This window comes from Panthera uncia, chromosome B4 (assembly GCF_023721935.1).
Source record: "Panthera uncia isolate 11264 chromosome B4, Puncia_PCG_1.0, whole genome shotgun sequence".
NCBI lineage: Eukaryota > Metazoa > Chordata > Mammalia > Carnivora > Felidae > Panthera > Panthera uncia.
In genome coordinates this window covers 132620119-132639848 of record NC_064809.1, presented here as the reverse complement: position 1 = coordinate 132639848, position 19730 = coordinate 132620119, and the positions used below count along the sequence as shown (strand labels likewise).

The 19730-nt window shown below is 62.7% G+C and overlaps 2 protein-coding genes across 3 annotated transcripts in view; both read left to right on the top strand.

Annotated features, from left to right (window-relative positions):
- TTLL1 (TTL family tubulin polyglutamylase complex subunit L1) overlaps positions 1-19730 on the top strand; it is a 267977-nt gene that overhangs the window by 143579 nt on the left and 104668 nt on the right. The gene's annotated exons all lie outside the window — the stretch shown is intronic.
- Positions 20-17127, top strand: TTLL12 (tubulin tyrosine ligase like 12). The gene is made up of 14 exons (XM_049626461.1): positions 20-281; positions 3785-3957; positions 5979-6177; positions 6987-7146; positions 7233-7366; positions 9461-9537; positions 10563-10679; positions 10761-10955; positions 11303-11414; positions 12249-12400; positions 12790-12871; positions 14599-14667; positions 15225-15363; positions 15728-17127. Exons 1-14 carry the CDS (start codon positions 105-107, stop codon positions 15877-15879), a joined length of 1938 nt encoding a protein of 645 aa, XP_049482418.1. The 5' UTR covers positions 20-104; the 3' UTR covers positions 15880-17127.

The window sequence follows — 19730 nt, the reverse complement described above, 5'->3', positions numbered from 1 at the left end:
CGGGGAGCTCGCGAGGAGGGCGGGGCGGGCGGGCCGAGGCGGGAGGGCCGGGCCCGCGGGGCGGCGGCGGAGTGGGACTCGGCGCCGGCGCTGGTGCGGGCGCCATGGAGGCCAACGGGGGGCCGGGGGACCCGCCTGCCGAGCGCGGCAGCCCGGGCCTGACTCCGGAGGAGGGCGCGCGGGCCCGCGCCGAGTTCGCGGCGCTGCACGGCCCGGCGCTGCGCGCGTCCGGGGTCCCCGAGCGGTACTGGGGCCGCCTCCTGCACAAGCTGGAGCACGAGGTGCGGGCTGGGGCGACGCGGGAGGACCCGGGGTGCCGAGCGGAGCCGGGGAAGCGGCAAGGGTGTGGCCGCGGGCGGGGCCCTGGAGGGGAGGCCGGGCCAGGTGCGCCGGTGGGGAGGCAGGGGAGGGGGCCCCGGGGGTCTCCTGCCGACGAGGCTGCTAGGGTGCCTGGGGGAGGAGGGGGGAAGGCGCCGTCCTGCGCCCAGGTAGGCAGGCCCGGGGGCGACGCGCTGGGGGTGTGTCGGCGCTGGGGCGCGGCGGGGACGAGGCGGGAGAGGCGCGAAGAGCACGAACGCCCTGACGACCGACTTAGATGGTGCCTCCTTGGCAGCTTAGGAGGTGTCTAGACTTTGGGGCCCAAGAGTGGCGGCAAGAGCCCAGTGCCTGGGGCCCCGATCCTGCCAGCGCCTGGGGCTCCTGCTCTGTGCCGGGCCCTGTACTGAGTTCTCCACGCTTCCGAGCCCCACATACATCCCCATTGTGCAGTTGAAAAAACTGAGTCACAGGAAGAGGAAGAGCCTCCTGAGGTCTGTCAGACTCGGGAACCTGTGCCTTGCTTTCAGCCACTCCTTCAAGGAGAATAGATGCCCCATGAATTTGTGTGGCTTGAACTGTTGGGGCCATAGAACTCTTACATGTTTCATCATTCGATTTGAGCCCCCCCCCCCTCATTTTGCAAATGAAAGAAAACCGAGGTTGTGGGAGACGGAAAAGGACTCTACAGAAAGGAAGAAAAGGGCTGACATGCTTCCAGATTCTGTGCCCTTTTGTGGGGACAGCTCCCTTCTCACCAGTCTTACCTAGCCTGGGCCTCCAGTGTGGCTCCCCACGGGTGCTGGCTGATGAGAGCGGTCCCTGGTTTTTGGTAGTTTGCCCAGGTGCTGAAGCCAGAGCAACAGGCCAGCTAGTGGGGCCTTCTTAGCTGCAATTAGGCTCTTCTTGGGGGGGGTGGGGTAGGGGGTTGCTGCTCCCTGGGGCCAAGACTGACCGAGGGGCACAGGTGATGAGAGGGACCCCCAGATCCAGGAAGAGGTTGTCCCCCAAGCCTAGCTGCTGGACACACCCCCACCCCACCCACCCAGCCAGTTTTTCTGTGGGAAATCGGGGTTCACCAGGTACCCTCCTGCTCCTAACACATAGTTGCTGTAAAACAGACGCGATGTCAGTGGCATTCAGTACATACCTACCTCTTGTAGCAAACAGTGAGTTTCCTTCCCCTGTTTTATTTGCCCTCTCAATTCTACCAGTGTTTCCTGAGCACTTGGTTCGGGTCCCAGGCATGTGCTGGGGACCCCACCAATCTGTTAGGATAAGAAGGTCCTCGTGCTGGGTAAAAGGCACACATGTGGGAGAACCCCCTGGCCCCAGTCCAGCGAGCCTCCATGGGCAGTAAACCCTCATTTAGACAAGTCACTGGTCCAGCTAAGCCAGAGTCTCCATCTGGAAAGCCCGACGGTGGAACAGGGCCCCAGCTCCCACAGTCTCAGTGGGGATTGGGTGGGGGGGGCAGGAGATGAGCTTCAGCAGGTGCCACAGCACATGGTGGGCGGTCACCAGAGTGTAGCGTCCCCTCCGCACTGGCACTGGCCGCTGTGGCTCTACCAAGGGGCAGCCAGTATTTTTCCATGACCCTCCCTTGCCATTAGGGGTTATGGGCAGAGCTGTGAGTCATCACATCGCCAGACCCAAACCTGCACCCATTGTCTTCAGTGAAGCCTGCTGCCGCTGGGGGCCAGGTGTGGGGGTGGGCACCTGCCAACAGGAACCGGGCCCCTCCAACTCCCCGCAGGGCCCGTGGCCGTGGTGCCTTACTTCAAATCAGTTCTGTTGGAAAAGGTGGGGAGTGTTTTAAAATAAGTTGCAACTCCCGCTGCCGGCAGGAACTTCCTGGCTGCAAGACCACACCCCTTCATTACACCCTTAGGGCCTTCTGTAGTTGGACCCAGAAGGGATCATGGTCACCCCCCCACCCAAGGCAAGCCCTCTATCCCCAGGCCTTATACTGCCCCACTGTGCCCCTCCCTCGCATAGGAGTTAGGGTTCTAGATTGAAACCCAGGGTGTGAATTCCAGTCCTTTGAGCAGCTCTGTGCTGGAAGGAAGGTGGCAGCCTTCCCCAGGCTCGGACAGCTTAGGGAGCCTGGCTTGAGGCAGCTCCCCTTGTCTTCCAAGGAGCCTGACTGGTTCCACAGCCTTCCCTACCCCCAGCTTCTGTGCCCCCCTGCCTGGGGTCCTTTGACCACCACCCCTAGCCACAGCTTCCCCCGCTTTAACCCTCCCCTCCCATCAGGCCCCAGCACCATTTACCTGGGCCTGTCACGCGGCCCGACCTTACTCCTCTGTGCCACTCGGCTGCCAGCTCCCTAGGCAAGATCATGAGGGGTCCACGTTCACACCCCAAAGTGCCCACCTGCCCAGCACAGAAAAAGCTGCTTGTGCCTGAATAGGTAGCTGGTTTCTCTCTGCTGGGAATGCAGTTTTTTTCTGTCAGTCATGAGAAGTAGGTTTGGGGGGAGAACTGGCCTTCGTGGAGTCCCTGCTCTGTGCCAGGGACCTACCGTGCACTGTTCTATCGGTTTAACACTCAGCTCTCCTGGAAGGCAGAGGATGCCTTCCTCCCTGGTGAGAGACTGGTCTCCAAAGTGCAGTGATGACAGCAAGTGCTTCTGCGTCATTTGCCGGGCTTAGGCGCCTCTAAGCTTTTCGTGTCTTAATCATTTAATCCTTCCAACAGCCTTCTGAGGCAGGTTCTGATGTTCCTGTTGGAGGGATGGGGAAACTGAGGCACAGCGGTTCAGTGACTTGTCCAAGGCCCCATAGGCTGGCTCCAGAATCTACCCTGAGGCCCCTTGCCAACTCGTGGCCGACACAGTGCGTGAGTGTGGCTGCAGGGGGCAGCCTGGCTCCAGAGCACGCAGGAGAGGGCTGACTTCGGCTGCACAGGGCTGGCACTGTCCGTTGCAGGGAAACTTAAGGACCCGGGCCCTTGTCTTCCAACCACACGCCAAGGCCCCGCTTTGTGCAGACCCAGACTGCCTCTTGTCTGGGCAGGCGTGGTGGCCGTGGGAGGCTCCAGGGCACCTGTTTCCTTCTGGATTGCCTCAGCTGCCTTGGTATGGGATTGGCTTTTCTGGTGGAATTGGGGCGGGATCCCCTGCCACCAAGACCCCACCTCTTACGTTCACTTCCGACATGACCGGGGCCACCCGCTGCCTTTCAGGACTCCCCTCCTTGCGCAGTAAAGACCAGACTAGATAGGGTTCCGCCCCGTACCTCCAAGACCGGGCGTCCCGGGCTGAGGGACTTTGGACAATAGCTGGTGACGGCGGTTAGGTCCCAGTCCTGACTGATTTCTAGGAGCCTCGGTTTCCCCACCTGTAAGACGGGTAGTCGGATAATAAATAGGTGCTGCTTCTCCCAAGGGGTTTAGCTGGTCCTTGAGGCTGGGGGGGGGGGGGGGGGGGTTGGCGGGTAGCCCGTCAACACGCCTGCTGTGGCCCCAGGTCTTTGATGCCGGGGAGATGTTCGGGATCATGCAAGTGGAAGAGGTGGAGGAGGAGAGTGAGGGCGAGGCAGCCTGGGAAGTGCGGAGGAAGAAGCCCAACCCCGGCAGCGAGCGCTGCTACAAGGTCATCGTGACCAGCGAGAACGGGCTCCAGGCGGCCAACCCCAACAGGTAGGAGCCTCAGGCCAGACGCCCGTCGTCCATCCCGTGGCCCTCGGGATGGGCTCCTTCCTGGGGGGGGGGGGGGGGGGGTCACCGAGGCCAGAAGCGGTAAATTCAGGCACTGGTGTTTTCTGTGTGCCGGGCACCGGCCTCTTCGCCTGCTGGTTCAGAGCGTGTGTGTGTGGGTGCAAGGCAGCCTTACCCGTGAGCCTGGCCTTCTCTGAAGGCCTGTCTCCAGTCCTACGGGATCTGGGTCTCTGGGTGGAGCCCAGGAAACATAAACAGGTTCTCCCAGGGCTTCATGCCCGGACTGTGAGCATTGTGGTCTGGTTGGCTTCTCAGGCGGGGGGGCACCAGGGCCCAGCGCCACAGGGTAGATGGGGCGGAGCTCAGACCGAACCCAGGACTCCTGCCTCCCAGGGACCAAAAGAAGCTGTCGTCAGCCATGGCGGGCCCGTCCTCCGCACTTTCTTGGAACCTTAAGGAGGAAACTTGCCGGCCTCTCGAGGTCACCGAGCCCCTGTGTCCGTAGGGACAGGGTCTTCTGTGTCCGGGAAGGGTCTGGCTGGCCTCTTCTTCTGCAAAGGTTTTCTGGCCTCCTTCGCCAGCCTGTGAGGGGGCGGGAGAGGCCACACAGGTCATGACAGCAGCCAGGAGCCACCACCCACACGCTCTCTCGCTCAGAAACTTGCAGACTCACCTCTCACGTCAAGTTCAGCGCAGCAGCCTCCGCATGCACCTGCTCTGTTCCCGGCCGTGCCACTCTGGGGCCCCGGCCCAGCAGCCACCGGGCAGGTTCAGGAGGGGGTGCGGGCGGAGTCCTGGGCTTGGAGCTCCGGACATTGGTTTCAGCTCCACAGCCCTCCCTGCTCCTGGGCCTTTCTCCCGTTAGAGCCTCGTGAATCTCCTGATTGCCGGGTTCCAACCTCATCCTCTCTCCATATGTGCTGTGTCCACCCCCCCTGGTGAGCATTTGCCCGGGGCCACCCCCAGGTATCCCACCTTGAAGCTCGGCTGGGTGCCCTGCCGTATCCCCTGCGCACAAGGGCAAGGATAAATCTCCATCTCTTGCCGAGTATGCAAACAAAAAGTACCACAAGCACAATGAAATAAACACTGCTGATCTTGCCACCCAGAGGAAACACCAGAGCATTTGCTGTTCGTTTCATCTCCTCAAGGGAATGGAGGTGAGGGCCGTGTGGCCCGGCAGGCAAACCACACGCCTGTGTGTTCGGAGCGTCCTGGCCCAGCGGGCCCCGTGGCGCGGTAGGGATGCCTGCCTGGCCCTCCAACGCGCTCCCACCGCCGTGTGTGAGGGCCGTGCAGCCACGCCCCTCTGGGCTCTTCCAGGGGGACTGGACCACACGGGGCACAGCTGTCTGTATGTGTGGAGACTTGAAGCCTCTCCCACAAAAAGGCCTCGGGCTTTCCCAGGAAGTGCCCTGAAGCCCCCGGCACACGTGCGTGAGCCCCGAGTGACGGCCTCTGTGCACGGCTGCCTGCCGCTGGCCTTCCGCCGTGGGCAGCTTTTGCCTTTGCTGGGCACCTGCCGTGTGCCGGGCCTGCAGGCAGCGAGGAGGGGGGCATACACCTGTGCAGCAGTTCCAAATCCAGTTGAAGACACTTGTTGTTACAGTGACGAATAGCAATGGGCAGAAACACAAGTACACGGTGTGTGGTCAGCATGTTGTATGTTTGGTCGCATTCGGTTCTTTTACCAGCCCACTGATGGGAGGCAGGGACCCACTGATGGGAGGCAGGATCTCCCACTGATGGGAGGCAAGGTCTCACGGATATGAGGCAGGGACCCACGGGTATGAGGCAGGGTCCTACTGATGGGAGGCAAGGTCCAACGGATGGGATGCGGGGACCCCGTTGGCTTCTTCAGAATTGGAAGAGGGAGAGAAACCTCCCCAGGCCACAGCTGCAGGCCTCTCCCTCCTCAGCATCTCCTGCTGGCCCCTTCTGTCCTGCCCTTCTTGCCGCGCCCGTGGGGCAGCCTCACGGCCCCCTTTGGTCTGTGCCTGCAGCATCTTCCTCATCGACCACGCCTGGACGTGCCGCGTGGAGCACGCGCGTCAGCAGCTGCAGCAGGTGCCCGGGCTCCTGCACCGCATGGCCAACCTGATGGGCGTCGAGTTCCACGGCGAGCTGCCCAGCGCGGAGGCTGTGGACCTGGTGCTGGAGGAGATGTGGCGGTTCAACCAGACCTACCAACTGTCCCACGGGGTGAGCAGGCAGCTGGACCGGGGGGGGGGGGGGGGGGGGGCAGGCGACGGACAGGGACGACAGGGACGGGGGCCTTCACGGCCCTGGGCCGTCAGGGGCAGCCCAGGAGAGCCAGGGCCCGGCCCCAGGAGCCGTCACCCTGGGGTGAGCAGACTCCTCTCCGTGGGGCCCCTCATTCCCCGTGGCTTCATCGTGGGCCTGTTACTCTGCCTTGGGCCACCCAGCGCTGGGGACCCGTGTATCTGGGGGCCTTTGAGCTCGTGGGACACCACCCTCTCTCTGACCGTAGACTTGAGTTCCGTGACTTGGCTGTCTGTTTCCTGATGCTTTCAGATTCTGTTGTCCCGTCCCCGTGAAAGCCCTCAGTTGTTCCTCACTGACTCCAGAAGAGTCGAGTCCCTGCTGTCATGACCGCCCCTCCCCCCCAGCATCCCCAGACTCACCCTCACACTCCAGCCCCTTGCCACTTTTAGTTTGGGAAGAGACAAAAGTTGTTTCTCGGGGTCTCAGCTTAGATGTCCCCTCCTCCGAGGAGCCTCCCTCGCTCTCTCCCTGCCACACGCACAAAGCCAGACACGTCCGTGCGGCCGTGGTCTAACACCTGTCCCACACAAGCGATCGCTGCAGTCAGCCCAGAACGGCCCAGGAGGCCCCCGGTTAAAGGTGCATGTGATAGTCGCTCCAGGCTCTGGGAGCTGGGTGTAGACGGGCCGCCGTTCGGGTGAATGGGCGGGCGGGAGGATGTGCCACAGAAGGGGGCAGGCAGGCGGACCGGTGGACGCAGGAGCCTGTGTGTGCTCCGCCTACAGACGGCCGAGGAGAAGGTGCCTGTGTGGTACATCATGGACGAGTTCGGTTCGCGCATCCAGCACTCGGACACGCCCAGCTTTGCCACCGCGCCCTTCTTCTACATGCCCCAGCAGGTGGCCTACACGCTGCTGTGGCCCCTGAGGGACCTGGACACGGGCGGTAAGTCCGACCCCCGCCCGCCCTGAGGGATGGGCCCCGGCCCTGGCTCCCCGCTGCCTCCTGATGGGCCACGTGTCTTGATGCAGAGGAGGTGACCCGAGACTTTGCCTACGGAGAGGCGGACCCTCTGATCCGCAAGTGCAGGCTGTTGCCCTGGGTCCCCGCCGACATGCTGGACGTCAGCTCCTCCACGCCCGAGCCGCCGGACCAGCACTACCAGGTGTGACCGTCCCCCTCCGACCCTGGGCCTCCCTGCTTGGTGGCTTCTGGAATGTTCTTCGGTCACCGAATGTTCTTGAGCGCCAGCTGGCTAGCGCGGGGGGCAGCGGAGAGTCTGGGCGTGCCGGAGAGACGGGCTCAGAGCCCAGGCAGTGAGCAGGAGCTGCCAGCCCTGAGCCCAGACCCCAGGGGCCGGCTGCTGGGAACCACGCTCTCAGGCGATCAGAGAGCTGCGGCTGCTGGTCGTCCGTGCTGCTCCTCCTCGTTTTCGGGGACTCCTCGCCGGGACTGGGGGGCACAGCGTGGGCCATGCAGCTTGGTTACAGATCCCCACTCGGTACCGTTTCCTCCTCCCCCGACAGACGCTGGACTCGAACACTGCAAGGCGCGTTTTCTGGCGCACAGTAGGCCCTCAGCAAGTAGTCATCGGCGTCACTGTTACGAGCAACAAAGGTGCTCTGTGGCGGCCTCTTGGGCAAATTAGGGAGTCGGGGTCAGGGAGGCCCAGGGCAGGGGAGGAAAGGGGGAGCCTCTAGGAACATAGACCAGACCAGGCAGGGCTGGGCAGGGAAGACACCCTGGCCCCTCTCTCCTCCCTCCCCTGCCCTCTGATCTCCCGCCACTGCTTCCCATTGGCTGGTCCCAGTTGGAAACCAGGCCACGAGTGAGCCTGTGGTTAGCACCTATGGGTATGCTTGACTATAATCCTCACGACAGTAGGCCTTAAGGTCCCGTCTCTATCTCCATTTCACTGAGAATGAGGAAACAGGCACAGAGAGGTTGAGTAACTTGCAAACGGTCACACAGCTGGTGGGGGAGCTGGGCTCCAATACCAGGGGCGCCTGATAGCTTGTGGGCAGAGGCTTCCAACCTCGCCCCAGTGTGTGGAAATTTCCCAGCCCACACTGGCACATCAGACGCTCACCGAGCGCCTCAGAGGATCGTGGGAAGGAGTAGACAAGTCAGGAAGAGTGAGGGTGGCACGCGCCACGTGGCGGTGTCGATTCCGTGAGTGCTGTTGCTTGGGAGAGACGAGGCCATGATGATGGAACTATTGGCACCTTTCTGGGGGATTCCGTGTAAGCCAGTGGCGGTCGAACCGTCCCTGCGGAAAACTGCGCGATCACTGTGATTACTCATCTTGAGTTTGAGGCGAGTTTCCGAGCCTCGTAGGATAGTTGCACGTAGTAGGTGCTTAGTGAACAAGTGAATGCAAGGGGGGAAGCCTTAAGAATTGCTTAGGGATGAAGACTTCCTCCTGGTGGTGAGGTTGTTCAGCGGGCAAGCAAGCAGGTGACATGGCCTTCCGACCTCAGGGCTCAGGAGCTAAGACTGCAGAGTGGAGTTTGCACTCACGAATTAGGGTTTTTTTTTTTCCTTGGGATGCCCTCTACTGCCCAGGAAGAGGCGATGGGGCCAAACTCTGGTTGTCTGTCACCCCCTGGTTGCTTTTCCCCATTTGACCATCTAGATCGGCCTGGGCCCTGAGCCCTGAGCCCTGGGGTAGCCGGTATTAGTTAGCTGTCACTGGATAAGAAGGGACACGAAGACAGCAGCTTCACACAGCAGACGTTTGTAATCTCACCCCCACTGTCTGTGGAACAGGCGTCGGGGGAGCTTTTGGCTTGGAGCCCCGCTCGCATAGCCAGGCTGTCAGCTGAGGCTCGATGGGGCTGAGGACCTGCCTCCACGACGCTCACCCGCCCAGCCACGTGGGCCCCCTCCGCAGGGCTGCTGAGCGTGGGGGTGTTTTAAACCACCACGCTGCTTATGCTTCCAGCGGCACCTCGGGGCTCCGCTGGGACTGGGCAGCCCCCTCCCAGGACGGGCCTGACGTCTTCTCAGCTGCCTGTGATTTGGAGAGAGCCTCGGGAAGATTCTTTTTTTTGACACAAAACGGGCAGTCCGGCACCTGTGGGGCCTTGAGGCCCAGAATCCCGGGGCAGGGTGGTCAGAGGGCTCTGGCTCTGGCTGGGGTCTGAGTGTGCCCCCTGAGATCTCAAACCCCGATGTGCCAGGGTGGGGGCCGGGGGGGGCGTGTTCACGTGCTCCCTTTCTCGAGGGTCTGTTTCCACCTTCGGTGCTTTCCTTCCAGGCCATTTTGGAGGAAAACAAGGAGAAGCTGCCACTCGCCATCAGTCCGGTGGCATATCCCCGTGACCACGTCTTCAGGTGCGCAGCTCCCTTCTCGGCTCGTGATGAGACTTCCCTCACTTCCCCGAGTTCCCACAACCCCTAGGACAGCGCCTGGCACAGGGAGGCGCTCAGGAAGCCTGCCGTCTCTTGGCGACGTGGCAGTGACAGACGTGTTAGGCACAGAGTCTGAGGATCACAGAGAGAGCGCCGTGAAAAGTGAGGGGGTGTCCTGGGGTGAAGTCATAGCCAGGCCTGCGTGCAGCGGCCCCTCCGGAAGGCAGGAAGCCTGTGCGGACAGTGAAGGCACAGGGCGCCCAGGAGGGTCTGCAGGGGTGGGCCGGCGGGTTATGCGAGGCCGGCAGGTGCAGACTGGACCCCAGGGGGAAGCAGGTACTCCATGTACAGGTGAGGGTGTAAAAGTCAGTGCCGAACCCCCCCACCCCCCCGGGGTAGGGCAGGCTCGGAGGCGGGGCCCAGCCCTCGGTCTACGCAAACCTGGTCCAGCCACAGACTAACTGCCTTCTGTCTCTGCCGTACCCCACAACTGGGCTCCCAGGCTCTGTCCTCACCTCTGCCCTGGGCCAGTGAGGGCCAGGCAGGTAGCAGTGAGCACTGGTGTGGAGCGGGGCTACATCTAGGACACTTGTCTGGGCCACACGCTCACCTGTAGGCACCAGGGCACCAGCTGCCTTCTCTGAGGGCAGGGTTCTTCGTGCGTCCATCCTTCCTGCTTCCACGTGGGAGGAAAGCCTGCATTTGTTAAACACTCGGGTTAGCCCGTTTCATCCCAGTGACGAGTGTGAGCTAGGCCGTGATCCCATCTTACGGGGGGACCTGGGGTCACACAGGTAGGTGTGTGGTTGCCCCACCCTCGGCAGGCAAGCAGAGAGGCTGGGGTCTGACCCTGGCTGTCCGCCCTCAGGGCCCGCGCTGGGACCGCAGGGTCGAATTTACACCCAGCCGCGTCCTCCTTAACATCAGCCCCGGGCGGGGCGCCCCCAAGTGGCAGGGGTGTGGCGAGCATAGGCGGGGGCCCGGCTCAGCCCGACTTCTCCCTGTAGGGTCTACACGGACGTCCAGCAGGTGCTCGGCCACCTCACCCACCCACGCTTCACCTTTACCCAGAGCGAGGCGGACGCGGACATTCTCTACAACTTTTCCCACTTCAAGGACTACAGGTGAGCCCCCCGCCGCCCCCCGCCAGCCAGGCCGAGTCCCCTCGCCACCCCGAGCTGCCCGCGTTTCCCTCGGCCCTCCAGGAGGCTCAGCCAGGAGAGGCCCAACGTGCTGCTGAACCAGTTCCCCTGCGAGAACCTGCTGACCGTGAAGGATTGCCTGGCCTCCACCGCGCGCCGGGCGGGGGGCCCCGAGGGCCCAGCCTGGCTGCCCCGTACCTTCAACCTGCGCACCGAGCTGCCCCAGTTCGTCAGCTACTTCCAGCAGCGGGAGAGGCGGTAAGAGCCCCCGCCAGGCGGAGACTCCTACATGCGCCCCGTCCCTACAGCCCTCACCCCACCTGTACCTGTCCTGACCGGCCCCCCGGCCCGCGCCTCGGCCTCGCGCTGACCGTGGCCTCGGTGCCGCAGCCGGCCGTGACTGCCGGGGGAGTTCTCCACGCCCCTGCCGAGCGAGCTCCTCCTTGCTCCCTGAGGTCCGGCCCCTAACGCCCCCTCTGTGACACCTGCCACTGCTCCCTGCGGGAGGTTGGGCGCCCCTTTCCTAGGGCTGCCACGGTCCTGGGGAGACGTTGCCTGGGAAGGTGGGCCCGGGGAGCAGCCCAGGCGACCCCATATGCTCTCAGGGGCCAGGACAACCACTGGATCTGCAAGCCCTGGAACCTGGCCCGCAGCCTCGACACCCACATCACCAGGAGCCTCCACAGCGTCATCCGGCACCGCGAGAGCACCCCCAAGGTGGGCCTTGGCGCTCCGGGGGCAGGGGGTCCTCAGTGCACCGGCTGGCCGCCGAGTCAGTGGGGCAAAGGGGACTCGGGTGTCAGGGCCTGTGTGTGGGCAGGTCCTGGTGTCGGGTCACTCAGCTCACGGGTGTCTCTGAAGCCCACACTCCGTTCCTTCCACCAGCCTGGCCGGCAGGGAAGGGGTGTGTGACTGTCCGGGTGACATGGGGGAGCCCTTGCTCGGAGCTGCCCCTGGTGTGTCTGACCTCAGAGTCCCCACGTGCTGCACCAGGAGTGACCGCCGAGCAGGGGGCAGGTGGCCAGGCCAGGGAGCCCCTCGGGGCCCCAGACAAGGCTGCTGCAGGGACACACGGCACAGGGGCAGCGTCGGGGGCTTCGTGAGATGTAGTGCATCTGGGCGGAAGCCAAGGAAAGCGTGCCACGGGGATGATTGTCGCAGGGATTCCAGACAGCGGACGGGAAGTCGGCGGGATTATGGCTGAGGATTTGTATTCAGTTTTCAAAACCCAAAAACTGGTGGGATCCTTTCCCTCGGTTAAAGTGAAGGTTAAGATACAGAACTTGCCACAGCCTGGACAGGGTGTGCAAAGGCCGAGGAAGAAGCCAGGTGCAGGGTGCACACGCCTCCGTGGACCCCAGGACGGGAAGCGGCCCGCTCCGGGGACCGGGGCAGGAGCGCACCTGCGCCCCCAGGAAATGTGACGGCCCGCACGAGCCGCGGCCCGTGAGGACGGACGCGGATGGGGCGAGGCTGGGGTGCCTCCGGGCACTGGGTCCTGGCCCAGGGGAGGTGAGAGCCCGCCCGCGACCCTGCGTCTGTGCCCTCCAGGTCGTGTCCAAATACATTGAAAGTCCAGTCTTATTCCTGCGAGAAGACGTGGGGAAGGTCAAGTTTGACGTCCGCTACGTCGTGCTGCTGCGCTCGGTGAAGCCCCTGACGCTGTTCGTGTACGACGTATTCTGGCTGCGGTTCTCCAACCGGTAACTGGGAGACTGGCTGGGGGGTGGGCAGCGGGGCCCCTCGTTTCCTCGGGGGTCAGAAGGCCTGCCCTGGGCTGCTCCCCCACCGCGCACCCGGCAGGTGGCCCGCTGAGCTGGTAAATGACGGGGGCTCTTGCCCTGCCTGCCTCAGCCACCGCTGGGGACGGTCCTTGAGGAACAGGCACCGACCCCAGAGTCTCGCAATGACGTGTCCGGGCCGTCGGGGCGTCCTCACGGTTGGCTCATCGCTCGCTCTGACGCAAGCTCTGCGGGGCCGCCCCCTCGCGCCGATGGGGGGACAGGCGTCCGGCGGGCTCGCTCAGGGCAGTGTCCCTGCTCGGCCGCGGCCACGCTCAGGACCCTCCCGTGTCTGCGCGCTCCTCCCGCAGGCCCTTCGCGCTCGATGACCTGGACGACTACGAGAAACATTTCACTGTCATGAACTACGACCCAGAGGTGGTGCTGAAGCAGGTAGAGACCGGGGCGGCGGGTGCAGACCCACACCCATCGGCTTGTCCTCTGGGCAGGCTGTGTAGACGGTCAGAGGAGCGGACTTGGGGTACCTGTGTTAATCTCAGAACGGCACCCCCGCAGCTCTGTCTGAGGTGCCTGCGGCCTCCCCGGGCCCTGTGGCAGGTGGCCTGCAGGTCTCCCCTGGAAGCATCCGCTCGGCACAAGGGCGGGTGGGGGTGGGGAGGCACGGGTGCATGACACGTGCCGCCACCCTCACCCCCAAGGCCGGCTGCTGCTGTTGCTGGCCTGTGACCCTGCCTGGATCCTCCGTGCCCTGTGCTATCTGGGCACCGTGAGCAAGGGGACATCAGGGCAAGGCTCCCTTCGAGGTGAGGGCATCACACCCCAGCCGGCCAGCAGTGCACCTGGCCAGGTGGGCGTGGCCTGGGCGGAGGCAGAGGCCGGCTCTGGGTGGAGGAAGGAGGGGAGGAGAGAGAGGCTGCCTCCTCCCGGAGGCCCTCCCTGTTCCCTGACCTGCTGTTTGAGGCAGGCAGGAAGTAGGGCACGTGCACTCACGCACCCTTGCTCGGCCCGAGGCCTGCAGGTGGCCTTCCCTGCCCTGCCTCCCACAAGGAGCCACTCCTCTGAAAGGGGTGATTATCCTTCCCGGGCACATTCTTTTCAGCGTGCGTACCTCCCGAAATCATTCAAAGGACTGTTTTGCACGTCCTATACGAGTCTGTGTGTAAATGCCATGGAGCAAATCCTTCTGTGGCTTTTGTTGTTGTTGAGCATCGTGTGTGTAGATCCATCATTATCGCTGAATGCGGCCCGGGGTGTTCTTATCCCCGGGATGGGCTCGTCACTCACCTGCTAATAGACATTTGGGGCACGTGCGGTGTTCACTAGTCACGAGCGTGCTGCATTGACCACTCCCGGAGACGCCTCGCCATGACAGTGTGACCGGAGTGGCCTTGCCCACGTGCACGCCCAGCGGTTGCTTCTGGTCCCGGGCTGTGTTGGCGGCCGGCGCCTGGGACCCTGAGCCCTCATGGGACCCTAGGACACGGTTGGAAGTTGTCTCTGAGACAACCGAGGGCCGCCCTGTATACTGTGTGATGCCCCAAGGGTCCTGTTTCCCCTGAAGCTCCTGTGTGCGGGGACACATGTCCAACAGGATGTGAATGAGCCCACCGTGGCTCGTCCTTTGCAGGAAGAAGCCTGAGCCTACTGCCAGCTCATGCAGGTGTGTTTGGGGTGAAGCCTTGGCCTGGGGAGATCTTGCCGTCCCCAGGCACTTTGAGCTGGTGCTGAGCGGTGAGCTCCGGCCTGGGCCCTGCAGATGCGGGTACAGGCTCTGCCCCCCGTGCATGGAGACCGGCGTGGTGCTGTGTCCCCCCGGGCCTTGCAGTCTGCTGACCCCTCAGCATTAAGCGTCTCACTTGAGCCCCACGAGAGCCCTACAAATAAGTGCCGGGCAGGGAGCATCCTCCCGTTTTACAGACGGTGACACTGAGGCTCGGACAAGTAAATCTGCTTGTCCTGAGTCTATAGTAAGATCCAGAACTCAGACTGCCTCCTGCCTCCCATTTGTGCCCAGAGGTGGGGGTGCTGGATAGGTGGCTGGCACCGACACGTGGCCCCGGCGAGTGTCAGAGGCCCCAAATTAAGGTGGGACAGGCCTCCCCGCTCCCGGCCCAGAGGAGGCCCTGGGCAGAGTGTGACGGTCCCTGTGTCTGTCACAGGTGCACTATGATGAGTTCATCCCTGAGTTTGAGAAGCAATACCCAGAATTCCCTTGGAAGAGCGTCCAGGTGAGTCCTGAGCAAAGCCGCAGAGGCTGGGGCTTGCCCTCACTGGCCGGCATCCGGCAGGTAGGGGTCTTTGCTCCTCCCACCGAGACTAGGGAAGGAGATGGTGTGAGCTGCAACCCTCCTCCCACTCTAGACCTTGTGGGGTGCTCTGGAGGGGATTCGGGGCACTACGGGGACAGCCCGATGGCAATAGGCCCTACCTGCCCCAGAAATTGCAAACCTGAGGGGACAGCAGGGACACGGCTGGAGACACAGGCTGGCCTCCGTCTCTTAGAGAAGCTGCTTCTGGTGCTCCTCTGTCTGCTTCGGTGCAGAGGGCAGCAGGGGGCTCTGAGGCAGGAGACCGGCTGTTTTGCGGTAGTCGGACCCACGAGCGAGGGGCCGGTGTCCTAGGGGGCGGCCAGTGCGGAGACGCGAAGGCTGCAGGAGGAGGGGTCTTGGGCTATTTGGGGCCGCAGCCCATGTGGAGGCAGGGAGCCCGTGTCAAAATCAGCTCTGGGGGCTGGTCCCGGCCACAGAGCCACACAGCCCCCCAGCCCTACCTCCCCCGTCCCCAGGGTGAGATCTTCCAGGCCTTCACGGAGCTGTTCCAAGCGGCATGTGCCAAGCCACCGCCCCTGGGCCTCTGCGACTATGCCTCATCCCGGGCTGTGTATGCCATCGACCTCATGCTCAAGTGGGACGACCGTCCAGATGGTGAGGCCCCCCCCCACCCCGCCCTGTAATCCAAACCACGCCCTCTCCACTTAGCCAAAGCCGATCATCCAGCCCTCCCCCTGCCGGCGCCCCCAGGGGACAGAGAGGGCGTCCCCGCTTCCCTGCCCCTGTCGGTCAGGGCCCCTCGGGTTGTACTCTGCCTCACGTTCGCCGGGAGGTCTGGTCTGGGGGGTGCACCACCAAGGGGTGGCGGTCCCCAGGGCAGAGCGCAGGCAGGAAGGGCGGTGGGCTGTGGTGTCGGGGGGAAGCTCGAAAGGAAAGGGCCCTTGTGCCCCGAGGCCCCAGCGGCCAGGGCCCAGCCCACCCTCCCGGGAGTGAGGTGCCCTTGCTCTTGCGCCGTCAGGGAGGCGGGTGATGCAGCCACAGATCCTGGAGGTGAACTTCAACCCGGACTGCGAGCGAGCCTGCAGGTACCACCCGACCTTCTTCAACGACGTCTTCAGCACCCTGTACCTGGACGAGCCCAGCAACTGCCACGTCAGCCGCCTGGTCTAGGTGCCCGCGGGTCCTGCTGAGGCTGGGTCCTCCAGCCTCAGCTCCCCGAGCCGCTTCTGCAGAGTCCTCCTCCCCGTCCTCCCTCGGACAAGCCTCGCCTTCGAGCTTTGGCCCCAGCACCGCCTCTGGGGGCTCAGGGTCCTCCTCTGCCTCCTGACTCAGGAGCAGGGCCGGTCACCGTGTCCCCTGGGGCTGAGTGCCAGGCCCCCGTGCACAGTCCCCTCACCGCCATCTCTGCTCAGCCAAAGGCTTTTCCAAAGAGTTTGGTTCCCGGGCTGCCGTGTTTCCAGGGTGTTGGCGGAAGACGGGTTCCGGGGAGCGTGACGAGGCGTCCCCACAAACAGGCTTCCCCGGAAGCACCTGTGGAGCCCAAACATGAACGGGGCCAGGCTGGCTCCTTCTCCAGATGCTGCTTGTGCGTCGTGGCTCCCCCAGGGCAGGGTGTCGGGGTCCCCCGCTGCACCCCTGTGTCCCCAAAACCCCTGGGAACCTGCCAGCCTTCTTGTTCCCCAACCTTGACCAAAACCTTTACCGGCAAGCTTCTCGTGCCCGCCGCCTGTGATCGCTCTTGCCTTTCCATTTGGCAAAAGCAGGCCGTCCTTCCCACCTCCGTGGCCCCCGCAGACCTCGCCACCCGCCGGGCACAGCAGCGCTCTCCCCCTCGTCCGACGTCGGCTGGGACTCCCTGACGAGGGGCCTCGGGGACAAGTGTGGGCAGCAGGGCACCAGGCAGTGGAGAGCCGACAAAGATGATTCCAGGGAGAACTTCGCGTCATAGTTAGATGTCGTCTTCCACCAGAGTCTAGAGTCAAAATGTTGGGTTTTTGTTAGTTTTTCGCTTACGGGAGTAAATCGAAATTTCTTATCCCTTCCATGCTTTTGTTTCCAAAACCTGGAATCAGATGCCAGCCTGTGTGTAGCCGCAGCACGCCCAGACCCCGCTGACAGGGCAGGGGGGCCAGTCCGCCTCCCGGGGAGCGGGGAGCTGCTTTCATTTTGAAGCCAAGAGTGATCCTTGTGGCAAAACTGGACTTGACTGTGCCTCCATCTCTGTGTCTCCTTGGCTGTGTCTGTCGGCCTCTGTCACCCAGGACCTCAGCCTGTCGGCCGGGGGGACGCCCCTTCCCTCCAGCCATGCACAGGTGTCGAGAGCAGGGCACCTCGTCTCGGGTCGTCTCCCTGGAGGGCCGCTGGCGTCCCGTCCTCTCCTTGACTCGATTCGTATCACAATAAAGTATGCCTTCTCTACTCTGGCCTCGCTTTCTCTTGGGAGGCCCTGGAACCACAGGCCTGGCGCAGCGTGTCAGCCGTTTGCCTGTTGGGCTGTGAAAGAAAACCAAAATACCAAGACTGGTGCTTTGAAAAATGGGAGAGACGAGATAGCGGTGAGGCTTCCAGGTTCCCCGTCCCGGGCCGTCTGGGCTGCTGTGACCAGATATCCCCACTGGGGGGCTTAACAGGACTTCCTTCCTCCTGGTTCCGGAGGCCGGTGGGGGGCCCAGGATCAGGGGGCGGCGGATATGGTGTCATAAGGGCCCTCTTCCTGGTCACAGGTGGGAAGGGGCAAGGGAGCTTTGCGGGGTCTCTTGTAAGGACACTGATCCCGCTCATGAGGGCTCCGTCTTGTGACCCAAAGGCCTCCCGAAGGCCCCGCCTCCTAGGACCATCACATCGGGGCTTAGAATTCAACACAGGGATTCGGGGGGGACACTCAGACCACAGCAGGTTCCTAACCCAAAGTTGGGCTTCCCAGCACCGGTTCCATTGCGGAGCGGAGCGCCGTGGGGACAGACGTGGAGCTGAGGCTCATCACAGGCAACGCCCAGGAGCCTTGTCCTCGCGCGAGCCCTGAACCCCGGCTCCGGCACACACTTCTGGGGCCTCAGGCAATGGGAGTCTCTTTCTGCCCATTTCTTCACCCTGAGGATGGGGGTGAGAGGAGACCCTAACCGCTCTTAGGGCAGCCAGAGTGTCAGGAGGGGCGTGAGCGCCGCTAGCCTGCGCAGCGACGCCCCCTGGTGGTGATGGAGCTGACGACAGGAAGGCAGAGGTCCCCTCCCCAGCGTGCCCTGCAAGGGGCCTCCTGCGCCCCTCAGGGTGGGCACTCACACCAGGTTGTTCATCCAGCTGCTTACCAGGGGTGGCACTCCTGTTCATTCCCAGTCCACTTAAAACCTGATTACCCGGACACTCCGAGCAGGCACGGCTGGGATCAGAAGACCCCGTGATCCAGACTTTCCTTAATTATAAATGGGCTGTCCCCCACTCTAGCTGTCCTCGCATCTCTGATCAGCGAAACGCAGACAACCCCCAAGGAAGGGCATCAAGCAGGGCCTCCACCGTCCCTGAAGCCCAGACCACTTGCCATGGAGACGGTTCTTATCCCCGGGGAATGCCTCTTTCTGGTATTATCTTCCCTGGAGTCCTTTTGTTTGCATTGAGAATTCATCAAAATGGAGAATTTGTAAGCGCAGGACATCTGGAGTTGACCGGGGAGCCACAGCCACGGTATCAGTTGTACCAATGTTCCACAGAGCCACACAAATCCGAAAGGTGAAGCTTAAGATGCTCATAGTGACATGTAGAAAGACCCTCCGTGATGTTCCGTGGCCACAGCGACACCCCCGGACTCGGTGGCGCTCTCCTGGAGAGGCGCCAATGTAGGAGAACCTCTTAGCACCAGAGACGAGGCTTCCACTTGCGGGGTTCAGAGTGGCCGACCACACGTTAAAGTGCTCAGCTCACACCCACAGTCACTGCTGTGCCCCTGCGGACGGTCGGCCGAGCCCTCCTGGGCTGCGGGAATGGCCTTGTGTCCTTTATGGCCAGTCAGCTGCAGAAGGAGACAAACGCCCAGATTTAAGATTTCAACGGCACGAAGTAGCTCCAGCAAAGAGCACAGCCCAGAAGGACGTGACCCATCCATGAGGTGTGGGTTTTCCTGTTAAACCAACGTGGAAACTGCCAGCACCCTGACGTTCCTAGTGGATGACCACAGCTCAGAAAGGAAGAGAACGCTGTGTATGAAGAAGGGGGTGCGAGGAGGGGGGAAGCATCACAAGAAAGCCAGCAAACAAAATGGCAAAGTGCATCTGCCTCTTGTCCGTTTCGTCAGGCATTTTTGTGGCCGTGCGTGGTATGTGGCCAGTAGGAAGTGTGTGGGATATTGCTAGGGATGAACGGACCCACAAGTGAATGGAAGGGGCAAAAAATCGCCTGCACCAGCATCACGGAAAAGATGGCAGAAGTCTCGGGTGCAGTTAAGTGCTAAGTACAAAAAAAAAAAAAAGCTCAGTGCAGGACATCTGGCAGGCTCAGGGGTGGCTGTGACACATCCGGGGGCCCCCTGACCTTCTTGGAGAACTTCGGAAATAATGAGGATGCTCAAAGAGTCCCCCATCTGACCCCTCTGCTCTCACGAGCATCAGAACAACAGCGTGGGGAGCTGGCCAAGGTGCTCCCGGCTGCCAGGCTGCCAGGTTCCGGCAGAGCATCGTCTGTTGGGCTCCAAAATCCGCCGGAGCTGAGGGTAAGCAGCAGGGCGATGGCCCCGGAAGACAGCCGCCCCTTCTCTCAGAACAATGCAGTCAGCTGGCTCTCCCCGAGCTTTCCTGACATCGTAAAGTGGGGATAGAACAAGGGGAGACGGGCCGCGAAGCATCCGGCCTCCCGAGATGACCGAGCGAAACACCAAAGTTTTGCCAATTTGGGTAATCGACAAGCAAAACCAGGCAACAAAAGGCACGGCAGGTCACGGGCGCCAGGCGGCCGAGCGGCAGAGGCAGGACGCACCCGGAATGTGGGAGTTCGTAGCCGGAGCAGAGGGACCGCCCCAGGGGGAGACTGCCTGT